At 42.3% G+C, this 17,893-nt stretch overlaps 1 protein-coding gene across 7 annotated transcripts in view; it reads left to right on the top strand.

Moving 5' to 3' along the window:
- The window catches only part of PDE4D (phosphodiesterase 4D), a 565,399-nt gene that overhangs the window by 535,735 nt on the left and 11,771 nt on the right, over nt 1-17,893 (top strand). For 5 of the 7 annotated variants that reach the window (XM_048504158.1, XM_048504156.1, XM_048504160.1 and 2 more), the window contains exons 7-11: nt 9,891-9,984; nt 16,241-16,413; nt 16,874-16,972; nt 17,060-17,224; nt 17,473-17,572. In XM_048504158.1, coding sequence (XP_048360115.1) covers nt 9,891-9,984; nt 16,241-16,413; nt 16,874-16,972; nt 17,060-17,224; nt 17,473-17,572 — 631 coding nt within the window. Of the gene's footprint in view, nt 1-3,544; nt 3,926-9,890; nt 9,985-16,240; nt 16,414-16,873; nt 16,973-17,059; nt 17,225-17,472; nt 17,573-17,893 lie in introns of those variants that run through there. The other 2 variants (XM_048504162.1, XM_048504164.1) reach the window with 2 other exon arrangements.

The following is a 17,893-nucleotide window of genomic DNA, read 5'->3' as shown; positions in this document are numbered from 1 at the left end:
GAAAAATAAGACATCCCCTGAAAATAAGACATAGTGCATCTTTGGGAGCAAAAATTAATATAAGACACTTTCTTATATTCGGGGAAACACGGTAGTATGTCTTGTGAGAAACAATAGCTTGCATCCAGCAGCAATTTCTGTTGATGGAAAGGCATCTGCAAAGCTTGACTTTCTTTCAACCATCTGCCTTTTGTGGCCCAAAACGTTCCTAGGTGAGGATCTCAGGAACCAGTCTGAGAAGGAAGCCAGGGATGGCGGGAGGGGGATTGGACTGGAAAAAACTGTCCTTCCTTCCATAGACAGAAATTATCCACTGGATCAATCCCAGTAAAGACTAACTCACTGGTATATTTCAAGCATATGACCTTTATGGAGGAATGGAGATGCTTGGTGCTCACATAACTGACGCAACATGTTGAGGAAAGGGTGGACAAAGTTGCAGCTGCTTGACCTTGTTTTGGTCCTGTGGTATGGTTGAAAGAATAAAGTTGTGGCCAATTTTATTTACATACAGGGATTATTAGAAAGTTAGAGGCCTGACCTGCATGACTCAGGCTAACCTGATCTCATTAGATCTTGGAAGCTAAGCAGGGTCAGCCCTGGTTAGTATTTGGATGGGTGACCACCAAGAAATACCAGGGTCACTGTACAGAAGAAGGTTAGTCTCTTGCCTTGAAAATCTCACAAGGGGTCATCGAAAGTCAGCTGTGACTTGTCAGTGCTTTTACACACACTGCAGAAATGTGGTTGGCTGGAATCCCACTGAGTTCTAAATGGCTTACTTCCTAATGAGTTTATTTAGGATTGCAGCTAGAATATCCCTTTTCATATGTTCAGTGTACATGCATTCAGTTTGTCATCGCTGTGTATACATAGAATGTAAATGTAGGCACATTGAGTCAACTTCACAGCATTCATTTATATATACATCAGGATTTGCCATCTGGACCCTGGATTTTGCACAGTATAGATCCCTGGGTACTGCTGCTATGCGTCATGCACTTGGCTCACTTCGTCTTACACGCTCCTGTTTAAGCCTCATAGAAATGAATGGGGCATGGAGGTATAAAACAGCATTCCCCAAATTGTTCCTATTATTTCAGAACAAATCAACAAGCAGTCGGTTGAGTAGCATAGCCCAGTCATTTGGCTTGCAGGCATTTCCCCATTATATTAACAGAAAGCTTTCTTGTTTTATGGGTCAGCCTGGACAGCGGTTTTTGTTATAGTGGTCTGCAGTTCAGTGATTTATTCCACCCTTCAGATGACCTTGCTGTTTTGAATACTATTTAGTGAGATATTTATTATCCATTCAGTTTTTATTCACCCCATTAACTAAGGAGTTTGATGCAACATACGTGGGCCTGGCATCTCCCCCCCCCCTCCCCCGATTTTGTTGTCTCAGCATCTCTGTGGAATGGGTTAGACTGAGATTCTGGTCCAAATAAGCTTCATGGTAGAGTAGGAATTACAACCCAGACCTCCCTGGTCATAGCCTGTTGCTTTAATTGCTATCACAGTGCTATTCAGCACATAGGTCGGGACCATCAAATGCAGTGGTTCTCAACCTTCCTAATGCCACAACCCTTTAGTACAGTTCCTCATGTTGTGGTGACCCCCAACCATAAAATTGGTATGTATAACATATTAAAAGATCGTTTTCCGATGGTCTTAGGAGACACCCGTGAAAGGGTCGTTCAACCCCGACCCACAGGTTGAGAACTGCTGCTCAAATGGGTCATGAAACCCTAGGCTGTTGCCATATGTTTATTTTTGGAAGGACTTGTTAGTGTGCATGTGTAGCCAGCAAGGTCACCATGTCTCCTGCCACTTCTTTGCATGCTCACTGAGAGGAGCAGCAGGATGCTATGGGGAGGTCAATCAGCAGCATTCCTCTTTAGTGCAGGAAGGTTCAGAAACCTGCTTCTGTCCCCCCAAAAGCTCCTTTGGGCCTTCTGTCTCTTTCTGTGTCTTGACCATTCATGCCTCGCGAGTTGTCTTTCCAGTTCTCCATGTGTGCTTGCAGAGTAGAGGTTCCCTTCCCCATAATGTAATAATTCTGCATTCTCCTTTTCCGGTTGTATGATGGATGTCACACGACTTCTTGACCTGTGATGACAACTCAGCCAGTCCCATGCAACTGCCTGGGTATTAAAGGTGGACCTGAAAAGGCTGAAGACCTTTGCGTTACCCTACACTGGCTCTTCCTCGTCGTCACAAGAGTTTTTGCTTTTAAGAACAGAATGTGCTCCATAGTGGTTAAGGGCATAGCTGCAAATTCCTGATTTAAATTTTCACTCAGCTGTACACTTTCGAAAAGGTTGTTGCTCAGTTGCAGAACACTTCCATTTTATGCAGGAAGTCCAATTTGTGATATCCCTAGTTTAAGAATCTTAAGAGACAGGCGTTTAGAAAGGCCTCAGTCTAGCTGAAACTGTAGAGGGCAGCTGCTTATCAGAGTAGACCGAGAACTAGATGGATAAGCTTGGAGTACTTGTACCACAATGCATATGTATTAGATATGTCCCAATTTTAAAAGGCATATGTATTAGATATGTCCCAATTTAAAAATAAGTGTTTTTATATTTATGACAGTTTGTAACAAATATATCATTAATTGATGATAATGCCGCATGCATCTGATAAAATCAGGCTGCATTTTCCATGAAGCCTGTGTCACAATAAAGCTGTTAAGGGCTCTTTGTTTTTGATGTAAGAGACTGGCAATGCAATCCTTAGTAAAGTTTTACCCTTTTAGTTCCATTAAAAGGCTGGGCTTAAAAGGGCATGTCTCTGTTTAGGATTGTAGAGAGGTGCCTCTTACAGATTGTTACTGTTCATCATGATTTAAAGATGAAAAGCTGCACAGCCCTTTTCCATTTCCTTTGTTCATCCTGCATGCCGTAAAATAGTGCAAGTTGATCCCCAGATGTTCTCTAGTCCCACAAAATTGCTGTAACTTATTACATGCTGGCTTTTGAACAACCAGACCAGGCAAGGATTATCTATACATGACTTCAGTACTGATGCTGCCTAAATGTTGTTGAAATTATATTTGAAGGTTTGCTGAAAATATTTTTTGGGGGGGGGGAGCTTTTATTATATGTTTTAGAAAATATGCCTTTAAAATGGACATTAAGCCATTGGCATTTTAGACTTCGCAAGACAGCCACTTCTGCCTTGTTGAATGGATTCAATGAGTGCCTTGCATTTAGCAAATAAATGCTATTGACAGGCACCAAAAGTTAAGCTAATTAATCATGTCTGCATAGCAGTAGTGCTGCGGGGAAGCCATTATTAAATGGCATTTAGCTCAGAAGAACTACCCCCATTTCCCAGGAGATTCATCCATGGCGACCAATCAGAAAATAGCACAGGGCTTTATCTTTTGCTTTTATATCTTTTTGACTAGAATATGATTGGCTTTAATTTGAAGTTCATGGGAGGGATTACTTTGTACTGGCTGTAGCTTCCCCGCAGATCCTTATTTGGTAGGCTGTTGATAGAACCAGTCTTTTCCAGCAGCTGAGCATCTTGGCATACATAATTCATTAAGTCCTGGTGTTCAGGAAATATGCAGATATTTTGCCGCTCTTCAGATTTCCCTTCACCCTCTGCAATATATCTTTCCAAATTGGTCCTTGAATTCTATAGCACTTTGGAATTTTGCAAATAACCAGAAGACCCCACAACTGGAATTCGAGCTAGTGTTCTTTTGTGTGTCAGGTACAGGGAATCTGTAGAGCAACTGAACTAAGAAACTGAGTGGGGAAAGAAACTGATTAAAGAAAATCCAGCATTTTTTTTCACTGTATCTCAAGAGCTTTCAGAGGACTGAGCATTTCTGTTTAAATTGGAGATACTTAAAAAATCAAAAATGCCCGAAGCAAATTATCTACTTTCAGTGTCTTGGGGCTACATAAAGGTAGGATTTTTGTTGTTTTTTAAAAAACCTTCTAACCATTGGGGTTTATTTGTATGCAAGAATACTTTTTGAATAACTGTAATTGAGAAGACAAGGGTTAGTAGTTTGAACATAGATCTGCTGTTTTGTGAATGGAGGCTGTTTTAATGTAACTTGTAATAAACATAACTTGTAATACATACATAACTGTTAAGAGGAAAGAGATACCCTCCAGTTTGCGGTTCAGGCGGTCCCATATGAATGTATCTATAACGAAACAAATTTCTACAAAAAGTTCACTAGGAGAAACAGATTTGGAGGCAAATCTCAGTAGGATATTTGTACCACATTCTGAGGTGCTCTTGGCTAACCAAGCAGAAGGATAATAGCTGAATATGTGAATTCGTATTGCTTTCTGGTCATATTAAAATCTCTTCCGTTACCAAGGATGTGCTTTAATAACATTTTTAGTTTTCTGTGTGTAAAACCCAGCTTGTATTGATTAATGACTTCTCAGGCTGAAAATGGTCTTCCCAACAGTGTGCCTTACAATGTGAAGCTTCTGTGAATCAGCCTCAAATTTTAAGGCTGCTGTTATAGAAAATCAGGTTGGCTTATCTTTTCTATATCAAACTGTGCACCGTTTAATCTCCTACAGGTGCTTCCCAATACATACAACTGCTGCAGAATCATGCAGCTTTTCCTTGTTTGTCTCTTAGTTACATAAAATTCATTTAAATCATCTCTGTTGCCTAGCCTTGCTAATTTGAAACCATATATTTAGCTATTGTTTCCTCCCAACCGAACCGTCTAATTTTATCTTCTGTTATATGGATTTAAATTTGCTACTGTCCTGTGAACATTGGCACTGCGTAGACACTAGGGTTTATTTTAGAATGTAAGATTGGAAATCATGTATTATTTAGGTCATCAGAATCTTCCTTAGTAGAGCAGATTCGTTCAGTATTTTCATAAGAATTTCCCTCTATTGTACACGAAGACCTAATTCATTAAAAATGCTGTCTCCAGATACCTGTCATTACTTGATCAAGTACAGACTAATATCCTGATTGATCACAGGTAGTTTGCATGAAAAAATGGCTTTCCATGCATTAATTGCCCTTCTGCATGTAATTTTGGCATACAGAGGGATTCTCCATGGAGAGAATCCCTCTTCCAGCTAGCATGGAGGATGGAGGGGGAACATACACTTCTGTTGTCCTCTGGACATACCAAAAGATGGCTACCACTGAGTGGTTGGACAGTATAAAAAATTATGCAGTATAGTGGCTGGAACTGGACTGGGAGAGCCTGGGCTCAAATTCCTGGTTTGTTGTCGTTACATGTAGAAACTACAAAGAGAAGGTTAATTAATGCATGGAAGTCCCCCTCCTTTTTTTTTTTTTTACATGCCAAAGTCTTGACTCCTTCTGAATCAGAATATCATGTCTGTACTTTCTGTACTTGGCCAAATGGTAGTAACTGTATTGATTGGGTGGCCTTGGGCAAGTAACTGCAAAGGGATTTCCCTTGTTTATTACCACGATGCCCCCACCCGCTCATGAAAAAAAAACTTGAAATCGTACAGAAGGTAGCGGGTGAATGGTAAATGATGTCAGCCAAGCTCTATCTTTCTCCCTCCTTACCCGCAGGTGATCCAATATTGCCAGGGTACCAGCTGCCTTTTTAGTAAAGTAGCCACCATGTAGACTTGCCGCTGAAGATGAGGATATTAAAGAGCTATTATGTAATTGCTAATTTAATATTATCAAGACTGGTCTGAAAAGATGTAATACTAGTGATGGTGGTGGTGGTGGAAAACGTCATCAAAATGCAGGCAACTTACAGCAACTCAAAGTTTTCAAGGTTAGAGATGAACAGAGGTAGTTTGCCCTTGCCTGCCTCTGTGTAGCAACCCGATCTTCTTCAGTCTAAGTCAGTGGTTCTCAACCTTCCTAAGGCCACAACCCTTTAACACAGTTCCTCATGTTGTGGTGACCCCCAACCCTAACATGTTGTGGTGACCCCCAACCCTAACATTTTACAGATGGAGAACACTGATGCAGAGAGTCTTAGGCGACCCCTGTGAAAAGGGGTCGGGGACCCACAGGTTGCGAACCACTGGTCTAAGTAATAACCAGGGTGGATCCTACTCATCTTCCCAGATCTGAACAGACTGACCTAGTCTGGACCATCTATATCAGGGCAGCATAATGCTAGTTATCTTCAGTAATGAGCAAGCGTGGAAGAGTTATTTTTCAAGGGCTAAAGAATCATTTCTAGAAGCTGTTAATATTTTTGCTTTATTATTCTTTGTGCACAGTGGTGTGAATTCTGAAGAACTTTATGTATATGATTCATTGAATCATCATTAGAAGCAAACAGCTGATATTCCCTTGAAATGTCTCCTTATACACTAGCTTCAGAAGGTGTATTATCGTGCAGTAGAACACCCAGACTTGAGTCCAGTAGCATCTTGGAGACCAGCAAAATTTTGGGGGTATCAGCTTTCGAGAGTCAAAGCTATCTGGTTAAAGGACGGTTGACTATTGAAAGCTGATAACCATGAATATCCTGTTGATCTCTAAGGTAGTCCTGGACTCAAACCTAGCTATCCTTATATTAGTGAATGCACTAACACACATATGCATCAGAAATTGCCACTTCAAGGCAAAAAGGTAAAAGTCTGGTCTGAATTCACAGTTGATGGACCCCTTTCCAGCAGACTTTCATCTAAGACATTTATGTCGCCAAGGCTAAAATTCTGTTTTAGATTAAAAATCTGGATTAGATTGTGGCTTTTTTCTGGTCATTCATAGTTTTCTGGGAAACTATTTTTAAAGTGTTTCAGAAGCCTTTGAAGAGTGGCTGGGGCTCCTATACCCAGCATGCAGAAGGCTCCAGGTTCAATCCTTGACATTTCCAATTTAAAAAAAAATCCAAGGGAGCAGGTTGATGGACAAGACCTCGCTTTGCCTGGGACCTTGGAGAGCCTTTGACAATTAGAGTAGACAGTATTGTGCTAGATGAGCTGATGGGCTGATTCAGTCTATAACAGCTCTTAATATTCTTAATATTCCTCGTGTCCTTTGAAAAAAAAATCTCGTTTTCCAAGGAAAATCAATTCAGATCATGTTCTAAGGTATCCTGGTGGTGTAGTGGTTGAAAGCAGCATGGTGTAGTGGTTAAGAGCAGGTGGATTCTAATCCGGAGGACCGGGTTTAATTCCCCACTCCTCCACTTGAGTGGCAGAGGCTTATTTGGTGAACCAGATGGATTTCCGTACTCCTGCATTCCTGCTGGGTGACCTTGGGCTAGTCACAGTTCTTTGGAATTCTCTCAGCCCCACTTACCTCACAAGGTGCCTGTTGTGTTGCTGCAGGTCTGGAGAGAACCTGCATGCCAAAAAGTAATGAGTGTAATGCAGAGGAAGGTTGGAACCCTTTAAGTAAATGGGACTAAGCATTTGTGACTTCCTTGATGAAGGGACATAAATTGATTAAATTAGGGTAGTAGAAACGGAGGAAGACTGAGGGACCAGTAGCAAACCTGATCTTGTGCTCAGTTCTGTGATGTGCCTGCCAGCAGTGTTTGCATTCTGGTTAGTGTTGCCAGTTCTGGCTTGGTAAATCCCTGGAGTTTTAGAGTGGAACCTGTGGAAGGGAGGGACTCCAGCAAGGTATAATGCCAAAGAGATCACCCTCCAAAACAGACATTTTCGTCAGGGGAATTGATCTCTGGAGCTCAGTTGTAATTTCAGAAGTTCTCTAGATGCCCCCTAAAGGTTGGCAACCCTGCTCCTCACCCTTCTGTGTCCCTTCTGAGTAGGCGATGGAGAGTCCTCTAATAGGCATGAGGCCAGTCAGTCTTGGTAACTTAAGGGCAGGCATGAGGTCATAGAACTCTCTCTGACCTAATAGAATCTCCGCAGCAGTTGTCTCCTTGGCCCTGGCATTAGCAAACAGCGATGTATCCAGTGTCTTCTAAGCCAAGACCAGCGTGGGGATAAAGGATCTTGCTGTGCCAAGTGCTTCCCCTAAAAAGGACACCATAGGGTAGTTACTTCTGTGTTTTGGGGGTAAAATTAAAGCTTAAATTATATGCTGTGTGTGGGAAAGGTGTGAAATTTGCAGTAGGAGCCAGTGAGGTAAAGCAGGTAGATGGCTGGTCTAGGATCTTGAAAACCCCGAGTGGAATCAAATCCCCACTCTGCCATTAAGCTGCTTGGATGGCCTTGAGTCCATTTTTCTTTGTTGAGTTAAGCCTACCTCACAGGGTTGTTGTGTAAAAATGGAAGCAAGGAGAATGTTCTATGTCACCTTGAGCTCCTTGGAGGAAGGGCAGGATAAAAATGTGCCTAGATAAATATGTTTTCCTCCAATAACCCCACTTTGAAGGGAAGGGAGGCCTCTCTTCACCCCTGAAGCAGTACACAAGGGCAGAGGTTTGTGACTCCTCTCTGTCAGACAGTGGACCTGAGTGGGTGCCTATGCCCCTCCCCTGGGGCAGTGTCTGCACAATTCTTCCCTGCAGGGCTAGTTCCGTCCTTCCGTACACTGTGGGGCATCCACATATACTATTTCATTTCAGAGGCCTGGGGAATGTGAAAGGTTGTTTTTCCTTCCCTAAACTGCCAGCATGGTATAGTGGTGAAGAACAATGGACTCTGATCTGGAGGCCCAGGTTGATTCCTTGCTCCTCCACGTGAGTGATTGACTTTCATCTGGAGGACCAGATTAGATACCCCACTTTTCCATACGAAGCCTGCTGGGTGACCTTGGGCTTCACATGGAGCTTGCTAGGTGACTTTGAGAGTTCTCGGAACTCTCCCAGCCCCACCTTCCTCACCTCTGTAACAGACTTCCCTCTGTGTGTAACAGACTTTCCTCTGTGAGACACCTCTGAAGTTGCCAGCCACAGATGCAGGTGAAACATTAGGAACAAGATTCACCAGACCATGGCCACACAGCCCGGAAAACCCACCACAACCAGCTGAATCCGGCCATGAAAGCCTTCAACAATACATTCTTGCCTGTGTTAGAAATCTGGTATTCTGCCACAAAAGAGCCACATAGGGTAATAAATATTCCATACAATTAAGTAGGCACAGCAGCATACCTGTATTAATTTGAAACACATGGTTGGATCCAGTAGCAGAATGGAACTTTACTGTTTTCCTTGTCCCAATATAACCTACTCATCTTCAAAAAATGCTGCTCAGTGGTTGTGGGGGGGGGGGGGGCGGCAGAAAGCAAAGAAGAATGACATAGGAAGGGGAAATAGGAGAAAATGGCCAATTTGGACAATTTGATCCAACCCACTTGATAATTAGAAATGCTTACTCTAACTCTACCTCTGATTTTCCAGCCTATTCATAATGTGTTGTTGTTGTTTTTGAGATCCAGTCAGAAAGGTATATCCATAAACAGAATTATAGTACTCATGCTTCTATGACAATTGGATCAATTTTTGGTAAATTACCCCCCCCCCCCTCAAGTTAGTGAGCCAGATATACCTTCAGAGATCAGGGAAGTGCTTTTGACCTTTCTTAAATCCTGCCTACAATGATGCTGAAAATGGTTCAGGAGTGTCTAACATTTTCAAATTTGGGTGACAGCATGCTGCAGTGTATTTATTATACATCATTTGAAAAAAAAAGAAACAAGTGTGGGATGTGTAAATTCATTAGGAGTGAATTATCCCCTTAAATATGCATCTTAAGAATCAAAATAGTGAAGTGATCTGTACTCAGGGCCACAATTAGATGTCCACATCTATTTATGTCACATTGTGCAGAATAATTTGTTTGACAACGCCTATTTTAAGGTTATTTTCCTTGGAAATGGGATCCTATCTTTTATTGTTCTTACGTGTCAAAACAGTTTTCAGAACGAAGTTTCTATAAAAGGAATCTTGAACTTTCTCATGCCCATGGTGCTTGTTTCTTGGTCGCTGACATGTCCTATTTTTTCTTTTTCTTTTACAGTTTAAAAGAATGCTCAATCGGGAGCTAACCCACTTATCTGAAATGAGCCGATCGGGCAATCAGGTCTCTGAATATATATCCAACACATTTTTGGGTAAGCAGATGGCTTTGGAAATGGGTTCCGCTTGTGCTTTTTCCATGTGTTTTCTCTTCCACCGCCCACCATCTTAACCCAGATGGAAAGGTTCTAACAGCGCATATCTTACTTTCTGCATAATAATGTTTTGTTCATATTGGTTAAAAGGCAGTGCTTTCCTATTGTTTTAGGACAGGGTTCTGCAACCTGTGGCTCTCCAGATGTTCATGGACTACAATTGGCCATGCTGGCAGGGGCTGATGGGAATTGTAGTCCATGAACATCTGGAGAGCCACAGGTTGCAGACCCCTGTTTTAGGACATGGATTTTTCTTTTACATTGAATGTGACTGGTTTATGTTCTATTGGACAGACCACCCCACTCCCCCTCCCCGCACATTCTCTCTGCTTTTCACAGCACACAGATATGGGACAATTCCACAATCCACAGACTGTCCTGGTTCACATAGATATTTGTTTCTTCTGAACTGGAGGGCCAAATGTGCATTAGTCTATAATATGTATCAGTATAAAGTGGTAGTATGGTCCTGGGATAACATACTCATATCAACCATGAAGTTCCCTAAGTGAGCTTGGGTCTACCATGCAGTCAGACTAACCTGCTTCACAGAGACATTGTGAAGGAGGGGCAACCATAGATAATAATATAACAGAAGAACATATGAAGAACCCTGCCAGATCAGGCCAGTGGTCCATCCAGTCCAGTATCCTGTTTCATACAGAAGTCTACAAATTGCCTCAGAGGGCCAACGAACAGTGCATAGAAGTCAAGGCTTTCCCCTGATGTTGCTCCCTCGCACTCAAGGACGTAGGTAAGGGGGGGGGGGTTCTCACTTTCAACCCCCCCATTCATGTCCGAAGCTCCGCCCCCCGTTTGTGGGTTTCAAAAACATTTTAGTGGGTTGTTTTGGTTTTTGGCCTGCAGGGGGTGCATTGTTTAGGCTAGCAGCACCAAACTTTCAGGGATTGTTTGGGGGACTCCTATGATGACACTACCCAGGTTTGGTGAGGTTTGGTTTAGGGGGTCCAAAGTCATGGACTCCCAAAGGGGGTGCCCCCATCCTCCATTGTTTCCAATGGGAGCTAATAGAAGATGGGGGCTACACCTTTGAGGGTCCATAACTTTGGACATCCTGAACCAAAATTCACCAAACCTGGAAGGTATCATCAGGAGAGTCTCTTACTGATACCACCCAGGTTTTGTGAAGTTTGATCCAGGGGGTCCAAAGGTATGGACTCCCAAAGGGAGTGCCCCCATCCTCCATTGTTTCCAATGGGAGCTAATAGAAGATGGGGGCTACACGTTTGAGGGTCCATAACTTTGGACATCCTGAACCAAACTTCACCAAACCTGGGTGGTATCATTAGGAGAGACTCTTAAAGATACCCTGAAAGTTTGGTGCTTCTAGATTAATAATTGCACCCTGACAGCAGGCACCCCCCAAATGTCCCCAGATTCTCCTTTTAAATCCACCCCCTTCAACAAGGATTTAAAGGGAGAATCTGAGATCCTCAGCTTAGAAGAAGAAGAAGAGTTGTGATTTATATCCCCCCTTTCTCTCCTGTAGGAGACTCAAAGGAGCTTACAAGCTCCTTGCCCTTCCCCCCTCACAACAAACACCCTGTGAGGTAGGAGGGGCTTAGAGAGCTCCAAAAAGCTGTGACTAGCCCAAGGTCACCCAGCTGGGGTGTGTTGGAGTGCACAGGCTAATCTGAATTCCCCAGATAAGCCTCCACAGCTCAAGCGGCAGAGCAGGGACTCAAACTCGGTTCCTCCAGATTAGAATGCACCTGCTCTTTAACCACACTGGTCCACATTGAAAGTGATGCTGTTTCAGGGTGGGGGATAATCCACCCCAAAACAGCATCACTTTCAATGTTGTTTAACTAGGGACCCCAGATTCTCCCTTTAAGGTAGATTTAAAAGGAGAATTTGGGCTCTCTAGTTTAAACACCTTTGAAAGTGATGCTGTTTGAGGGTGGATTCCAGCATCACAGCGGCTGCCTGGCGGGGGTGGTGGTGCAAAACTCAGATTTTGCACCAGGCTCCATTTTCCCTCTATGCCTCTGCCCAGAGGGGAGGGCAGAAGGAATGCCAGCTGCCAGCTGGAAGCCCAGCTGGTGGGGGCAGGGGAGGGCAGGGCAGGGGAGTCTGCTCTCCCCGTCCTCAGGGAGCTGCTTTTATATGCGCTAGGCCGGGGGTGGGGCTTGGGGAGGCGTGGCCATGCCCTAGGGGTGCCATGCCCCCCCCCCCTAAAAATCTATACCTACGTCCCTGCTTGCACTGGTATTCAGAGGTTAGTTGCTTCTGGATGTGGAGGCTGCCTTTAGCCACTATGGTGAGTAGCTATAGTGGATGTTTTGCGGGGTGGGCAACTATGTGTGCCACCCTGAGCTTCCTGAAGTAATTCAACTTAATAGCCAATATCCCCAAAGTTATTTTATTAGTAGCTTTAAAGAAATGGACCATTGTGATTTATAACCTGTTTCCATAGCTTATTATTGCTCTCAATGCTCAATCTGATCACTGTAACCTGCCTGGATTCTTTAGCAGGAGAAAGCAAGTTAAAGCCTGTAGGAATAAGTAGAAGATGTATAGAACTTCTCAACTAATAGGTTAATATAGGGTCTGCTGCTAAGAACATCAAAGGGACATCGAAACGGTAAAAGCACACCGATATCTAGAACTTGGTTGCTTTGTTTAATTTACACTTTTCTGCAGTCCCTTCTGTCATACAGACAAGTTTTACTTGTCCCTTGCATTGGAGGGATACGACAGCCTCAATCTGATCTTTGACTGAGTACATAATCCTGCCCTAAGCCAACATGTAGATTCTTTGGACTGCAGCCTAAATCTTCTGCAGGCCCATGGTCATTTGGTGCTGACACAAAGATGGATAAACACAGTAAACTGAATTGCTTGTTATTTGGAAAATACTTTTAGCCCCAAGGACATATTATACGGAGGAACTTAGAGAAACCTGACATGGTGTTAACAAATCTAAATATAATATTAGAACTGTCCTGTGAAGTATTGTGTGGGTAGGTGGCTTGATACAGAAGAATAGACTAGTGTACATCATGCAGAGATATTGCATACAGGCAATAATATGATTTATGCCACCGTAATTAATGCAAAATAGCCATGCAGCACAGCTTGCATCACACAAATGCACACTTGCATTCATGCATGCCCCCCCCACACACACACACACACAAACACAAAGTTGTATTTGCTCAAGGAGTGTCTTGATGATGACTTGGACCCTGAACATTGAACGGGGTACTTTGCTTCCAGTGGAACTACCTCACATGCTGTCATGACATCATACTAGCCAAGGACAAACAGGTTTCAGAATCCCAGAACACCATTTACTTTATTATCCACTGGAAAGCTGAATGTTATGAACCCTGCTGGGAAAGTTATCACCGTGGTTTCAAAAACTTTGAAAAAATCTGGATTAGAATTGCCTAGGGAGGTGACATACTTAGTAGAATCTTCATGCTCCCATTTGCTGGAGAAACTGAGAATTCTCTGTAAGTGTTTCCATGGGAGGCAGGGGCTGAGGGAAGAAATACATCTGCATTCATCTAATAATATGGTTGCCTGTTCAAGTAGACTGACAAAGGCTGAATGCTGGTGACAAGTTACAGAACTAATTAGTTGTAATGGGGCTTAGAAGCTCATAAATGGCTAAAAATCTAAATCAAATGGTTCTGGAAGACTCGAGTCCCTCGCAAAGCAAGGGACCCATGGGGTGATGTCACATCACAATGTTTATTAGGAAGACTGTGTTTATGGGGTGGTTTTCCATTGCCTTCCTCAGTCAAGTATGCTTTACCCCCAGCAAGCTGGGTACTTATTTTACCAACCTCAAAAGGATGGGAGGCTGAATCAGCCTTGAGCTGGCAATGTGAAACCAACTTCTGTCAGGATTAAACTTAGGTTGTGAGCAGTTCTTTAACTGCAGGACTGCAGCTTACCACCTCCTTCTGCCCCATGGAAGAGTGACTTATTGTAATACATCAGAATACCTTTTGTTATTTAAAGACATTTGTTTCCTGAACTCAGTCAACTGAGGCAGCTCACATCATATGAACAATATATCCATAAAACAAATATCTTTTAAAAAAGAAATTAAAACACTAGCACTACCATAAATAAGACAGGTTAATGATGCAACAGGGGAAATAACGTATTAAAAATCTATTTGCCTTCAATAAAGAGACTGATGAGAATAAAAACCAAAACAACTGCAAACTAAAGCAAGCAAAATTGTGTCAGTATGTAAAGCTCAAAAGACCTTGACAAAGAAGCATGGACTTGCCTGATTGCAAAAACCTAAGTTGATAGTCATAGGCAGGACATTTCAAAATTAGGGTACTACATCCCTAAAGACTTTCTGGTTATTTTGTCGCATAGGAAGCCCAGCAGTTCTAGATCATATTAAATTCATTTCCTGATTTTCAGTAGAATACCCTGTTTACACAAGGAAAAGGATACCATAGGATCCAGGAAACAGATGAATAATCCTGTTTATAGCACAATATTTTTTGTAAGGAAGGGGGGGAGTTAATTTTCAGCTTGCAGTAATGCACTCAGCATTGCTAATGCTAACTGTTCACTTGGAACAAAACCTTAGGGAATCCCGTGGATTTCCCTGGCCTATCTAAAATCTTCTGAACAGACTCTTCCTTTCGCTTGAGCTCATCTGACAACTTGGTTTACACTCTTCCTCTTTGATGGTTCCAAACTTTGTGCATATGACTGAAGCCATAAACATCAAGGCATGCACACGGGCCTGTATTTTTCTGCTTCTACTGGTTTGCGGCCAATCAAGGGCTCTTCCTTTCTCCTAGTTGTGGTTAATTGGAAAATAAAATGAAGGAGCTAGGAAAGGGACCCAGATGCCTCAGGCTGAAGCTTGGTGACATTTTCTCTTGTTTGCAGTGATCTGATAAGAATTCACTGCAGTTTCCAGTAAATATTAGCCCCTTCTAGAAGATTTTTTTAAAAAAACAAGCCAGAAAATAGAAGCAGCAAAGTATATCTGTGGCCTAGTTATGATTTCCTTCTTTTTCACTAAATAGGGCCATTAACTGGAGCGAATAAATGTATAGTCTTCTCAGATGTTCTAGACTCGAACCATAATTTCAGGTTATGCTTTTGTTTGTCGTGTGTGGAGGGAGGGGGACACTGAAAAATCATTTTTTCATCCCCTAAAATCACTTGCTTTTGGATCTTTGAAGCATGTGTCCTTCAAAGATGCAAAAGATGTACTTTGATGTAATTAGGTTGTATTCTCATTCACCAAAGAAAAGCTTTGTGACAAACTGGAAAGGCTGAGGTGAATTGTTTTTTCCATCATTTATTTGTGTAAAATTCATAGGTAAAAGCCTGCTCAAGTTATGTGCCAGATTTCAGCCACAATTCAATGGTATAAAAATTCTAAGTCAACTTCCTCTACCAGGATCCGGTTCAAACGTTGTTTTGCCCTATCACTTTTGTGTATGGTGACACCTGGAGTGGGCCTTAGTTAGATATTTTTCCTCTCAGCCAGCCTTTAGTTTCTTTCACTCCATCTAAATGAAAGTTCTGTATCATGGCATCCTAGTGGTTCTTCATTATCATGGCATTCTTGTATCATGGCATCCTAGTGGTTCTTCTCCCCAGATGATATGGGGAAGAAGTACAGAAAAAGCAAGCCAGTCTGATCTCTTGGCATGTGAGCAGAGTCATAGCCAAGCAAACCCAGCTTGTCTCATCGAAGCATGAAAAATACGTCTTGCAAGGCTGAGCAGAGCTCTCTTCTTTTTTTACATGAGAATGACAGAGATTTAAGGCCATAGTGAATCCTGGCTGTGCTTGGGTTGGAACGCTGTTTTCCCAATGGGACTTTGCATAAAGATGAAGCCAGGTGTCAGCTGCTAACATCTCTCTTGAAAGGATCTCTGGTCATAGGTATTGGGAAAGACCTGCACCTGAGACTCTAGGGAGCAGCTGCCAGTCAAAATAGAACAGCATCAGCCTAGCTGAGCCAATGATCTGATTTTGATACCAGCCAGCTTTGTATTTTCATACTTATCTGGTATACTGTGTTTGGTTGGCTGCTGTTTTTCTTTCTCCCTTTAAACCTATATTTAGTAAATTGGGACATTTTATGAAACTGAAAAGGCTGTGATTGGGTTTGGACTATTTTGTTTTGCAAGACAGCTGTAGTATACAAACAGGTGGTCTTTTCTTCCTTTTAAAGACAAGCAGCATGAAGTGGAAATCCCATCCCCAACACAGAAAGAGAAAGAAAAGAAGAAACGGCCTATGTCTCAGATCAGTGGAGTGAAAAAACTCACGCACAGTTCCAGTTTAACCAATTCCAGCATCCCCAAATTTGGAGTTAAAACTGACCAAGAAGATATTCTAGCCAAGGTAAGAGCAATGCTAATGTCTAACTGTCTGCACACATAAAATTATGGAGCCACATTAGTGGAGAAGTAAAATAGAAAGGGTATGTACTCATGTTGTAGGTAGTGACCTTCTGCAGCCAACAAGTAATTAAATTATATGCTCATTCACCAAAATAAAAGCTTAATTAATTTTTCCCCTTTTGATGTTCCCTCAGTGCTGGGAGCATACATAAAAATTGAAAAGATTGCAGAATCTCTGAAGGTTCTCATTTGTCTCTATTACTATTGATGGTAATGATAGCAAAGCACTTCTTCCAGTTCATACAAAATATTCTGAGCATTTCTCTGATGCAAGATGCTCCCTCCCATTTTAAAGTCTAGAAAATTGTTTGCTGAGAAGTTAAACATTTGGTTTGTAACAGTGATCCAGTGTTACTGTCATCACAGTGTTACTGTCATTTCTGATTTTGATTCCCTATTAGGAACTAGAAGATGTAAACAAGTGGGGTCTTCAGGTGTTCAAAGTATCTGAATTATCTGGAAACCGACCTTTGACAGTGATCATGTACACCATTTTTCAGGTAAGTTCAGTGGCATGCAGCTTTCCATTTTGCTTTTCCTTCAGCCCTTCCATGTATTGAACATCAGTTTTCTTTCCTGAACTCTAGGAACGGGAGTTGTTAAAAACATTCAAAATTCAACCAGACATGTTAATAACATACTTGATGACACTGGAGGATCATTACCATGCAGATGTGGCATATCACAACAACATACATGCTGCAGATGTTGTACAGTCCACACATGTGCTGTTGTCGACACCAGCTTTGGAGGTAAATCCACAATGCAGCAAGGGAAATCGAGACAGACTTAGAACAGTCAAGCAGGAATTTTTGCACTATTCCTGCCTTTTGTATACTGGCTGTTTTATAAGCCTAGATTCCAAACTGGTTCTTGTAAAAATGGGGAACTATAGACAGACTCTGTATTGTGATTCTGGGTTTCTTCAGATCAGATCTCAGAAGGGGAAGATAAGTGCTAGTCATTCATGCAGTAATGTCATTCATTCTTCTTCCCCCAGGCTGTTTTCACAGACCTCGAGATTCTGGCTGCCATTTTTGCCAGCGCAATACATGATGTCGATCACCCTGGGGTTTCAAACCAGTTTCTTATCAACACAAGTAAGTGTGGTTTATTTTTGGTAACATTTGGCAGTCTTTTAGTTTGGCCTTTTGGAAGCCATTCATGCAGAAAGCCAACATATGTTTCTTTCTCCAATCCCGTGCCCTTGGAAAAATGGGGCCCGAGGAAGCGGAAAGAATGGGCTTCCTGCTCAGCTCTGGTCGCTCCAGGTCTTCAAACTTACACCTACGCACACGTTATGAGCTATAGGCCATTGTGGGTACAGCAGACTTGCAGGGAAATGTGTTTCATTATCCTGTTTTCCTTTCTGTTCTTTCCTCACAATTTGATTATTTATTTACAAACATTTATATCCCACC

The sequence above is a fragment of the Sphaerodactylus townsendi genome, linkage group LG07 (genome assembly GCF_021028975.2).
Source record: "Sphaerodactylus townsendi isolate TG3544 linkage group LG07, MPM_Stown_v2.3, whole genome shotgun sequence".
NCBI classification, from domain to species: domain Eukaryota; kingdom Metazoa; phylum Chordata; class Lepidosauria; order Squamata; family Sphaerodactylidae; genus Sphaerodactylus; species Sphaerodactylus townsendi.
This window is presented reverse-complemented; position numbering and strand designations above follow the sequence as displayed.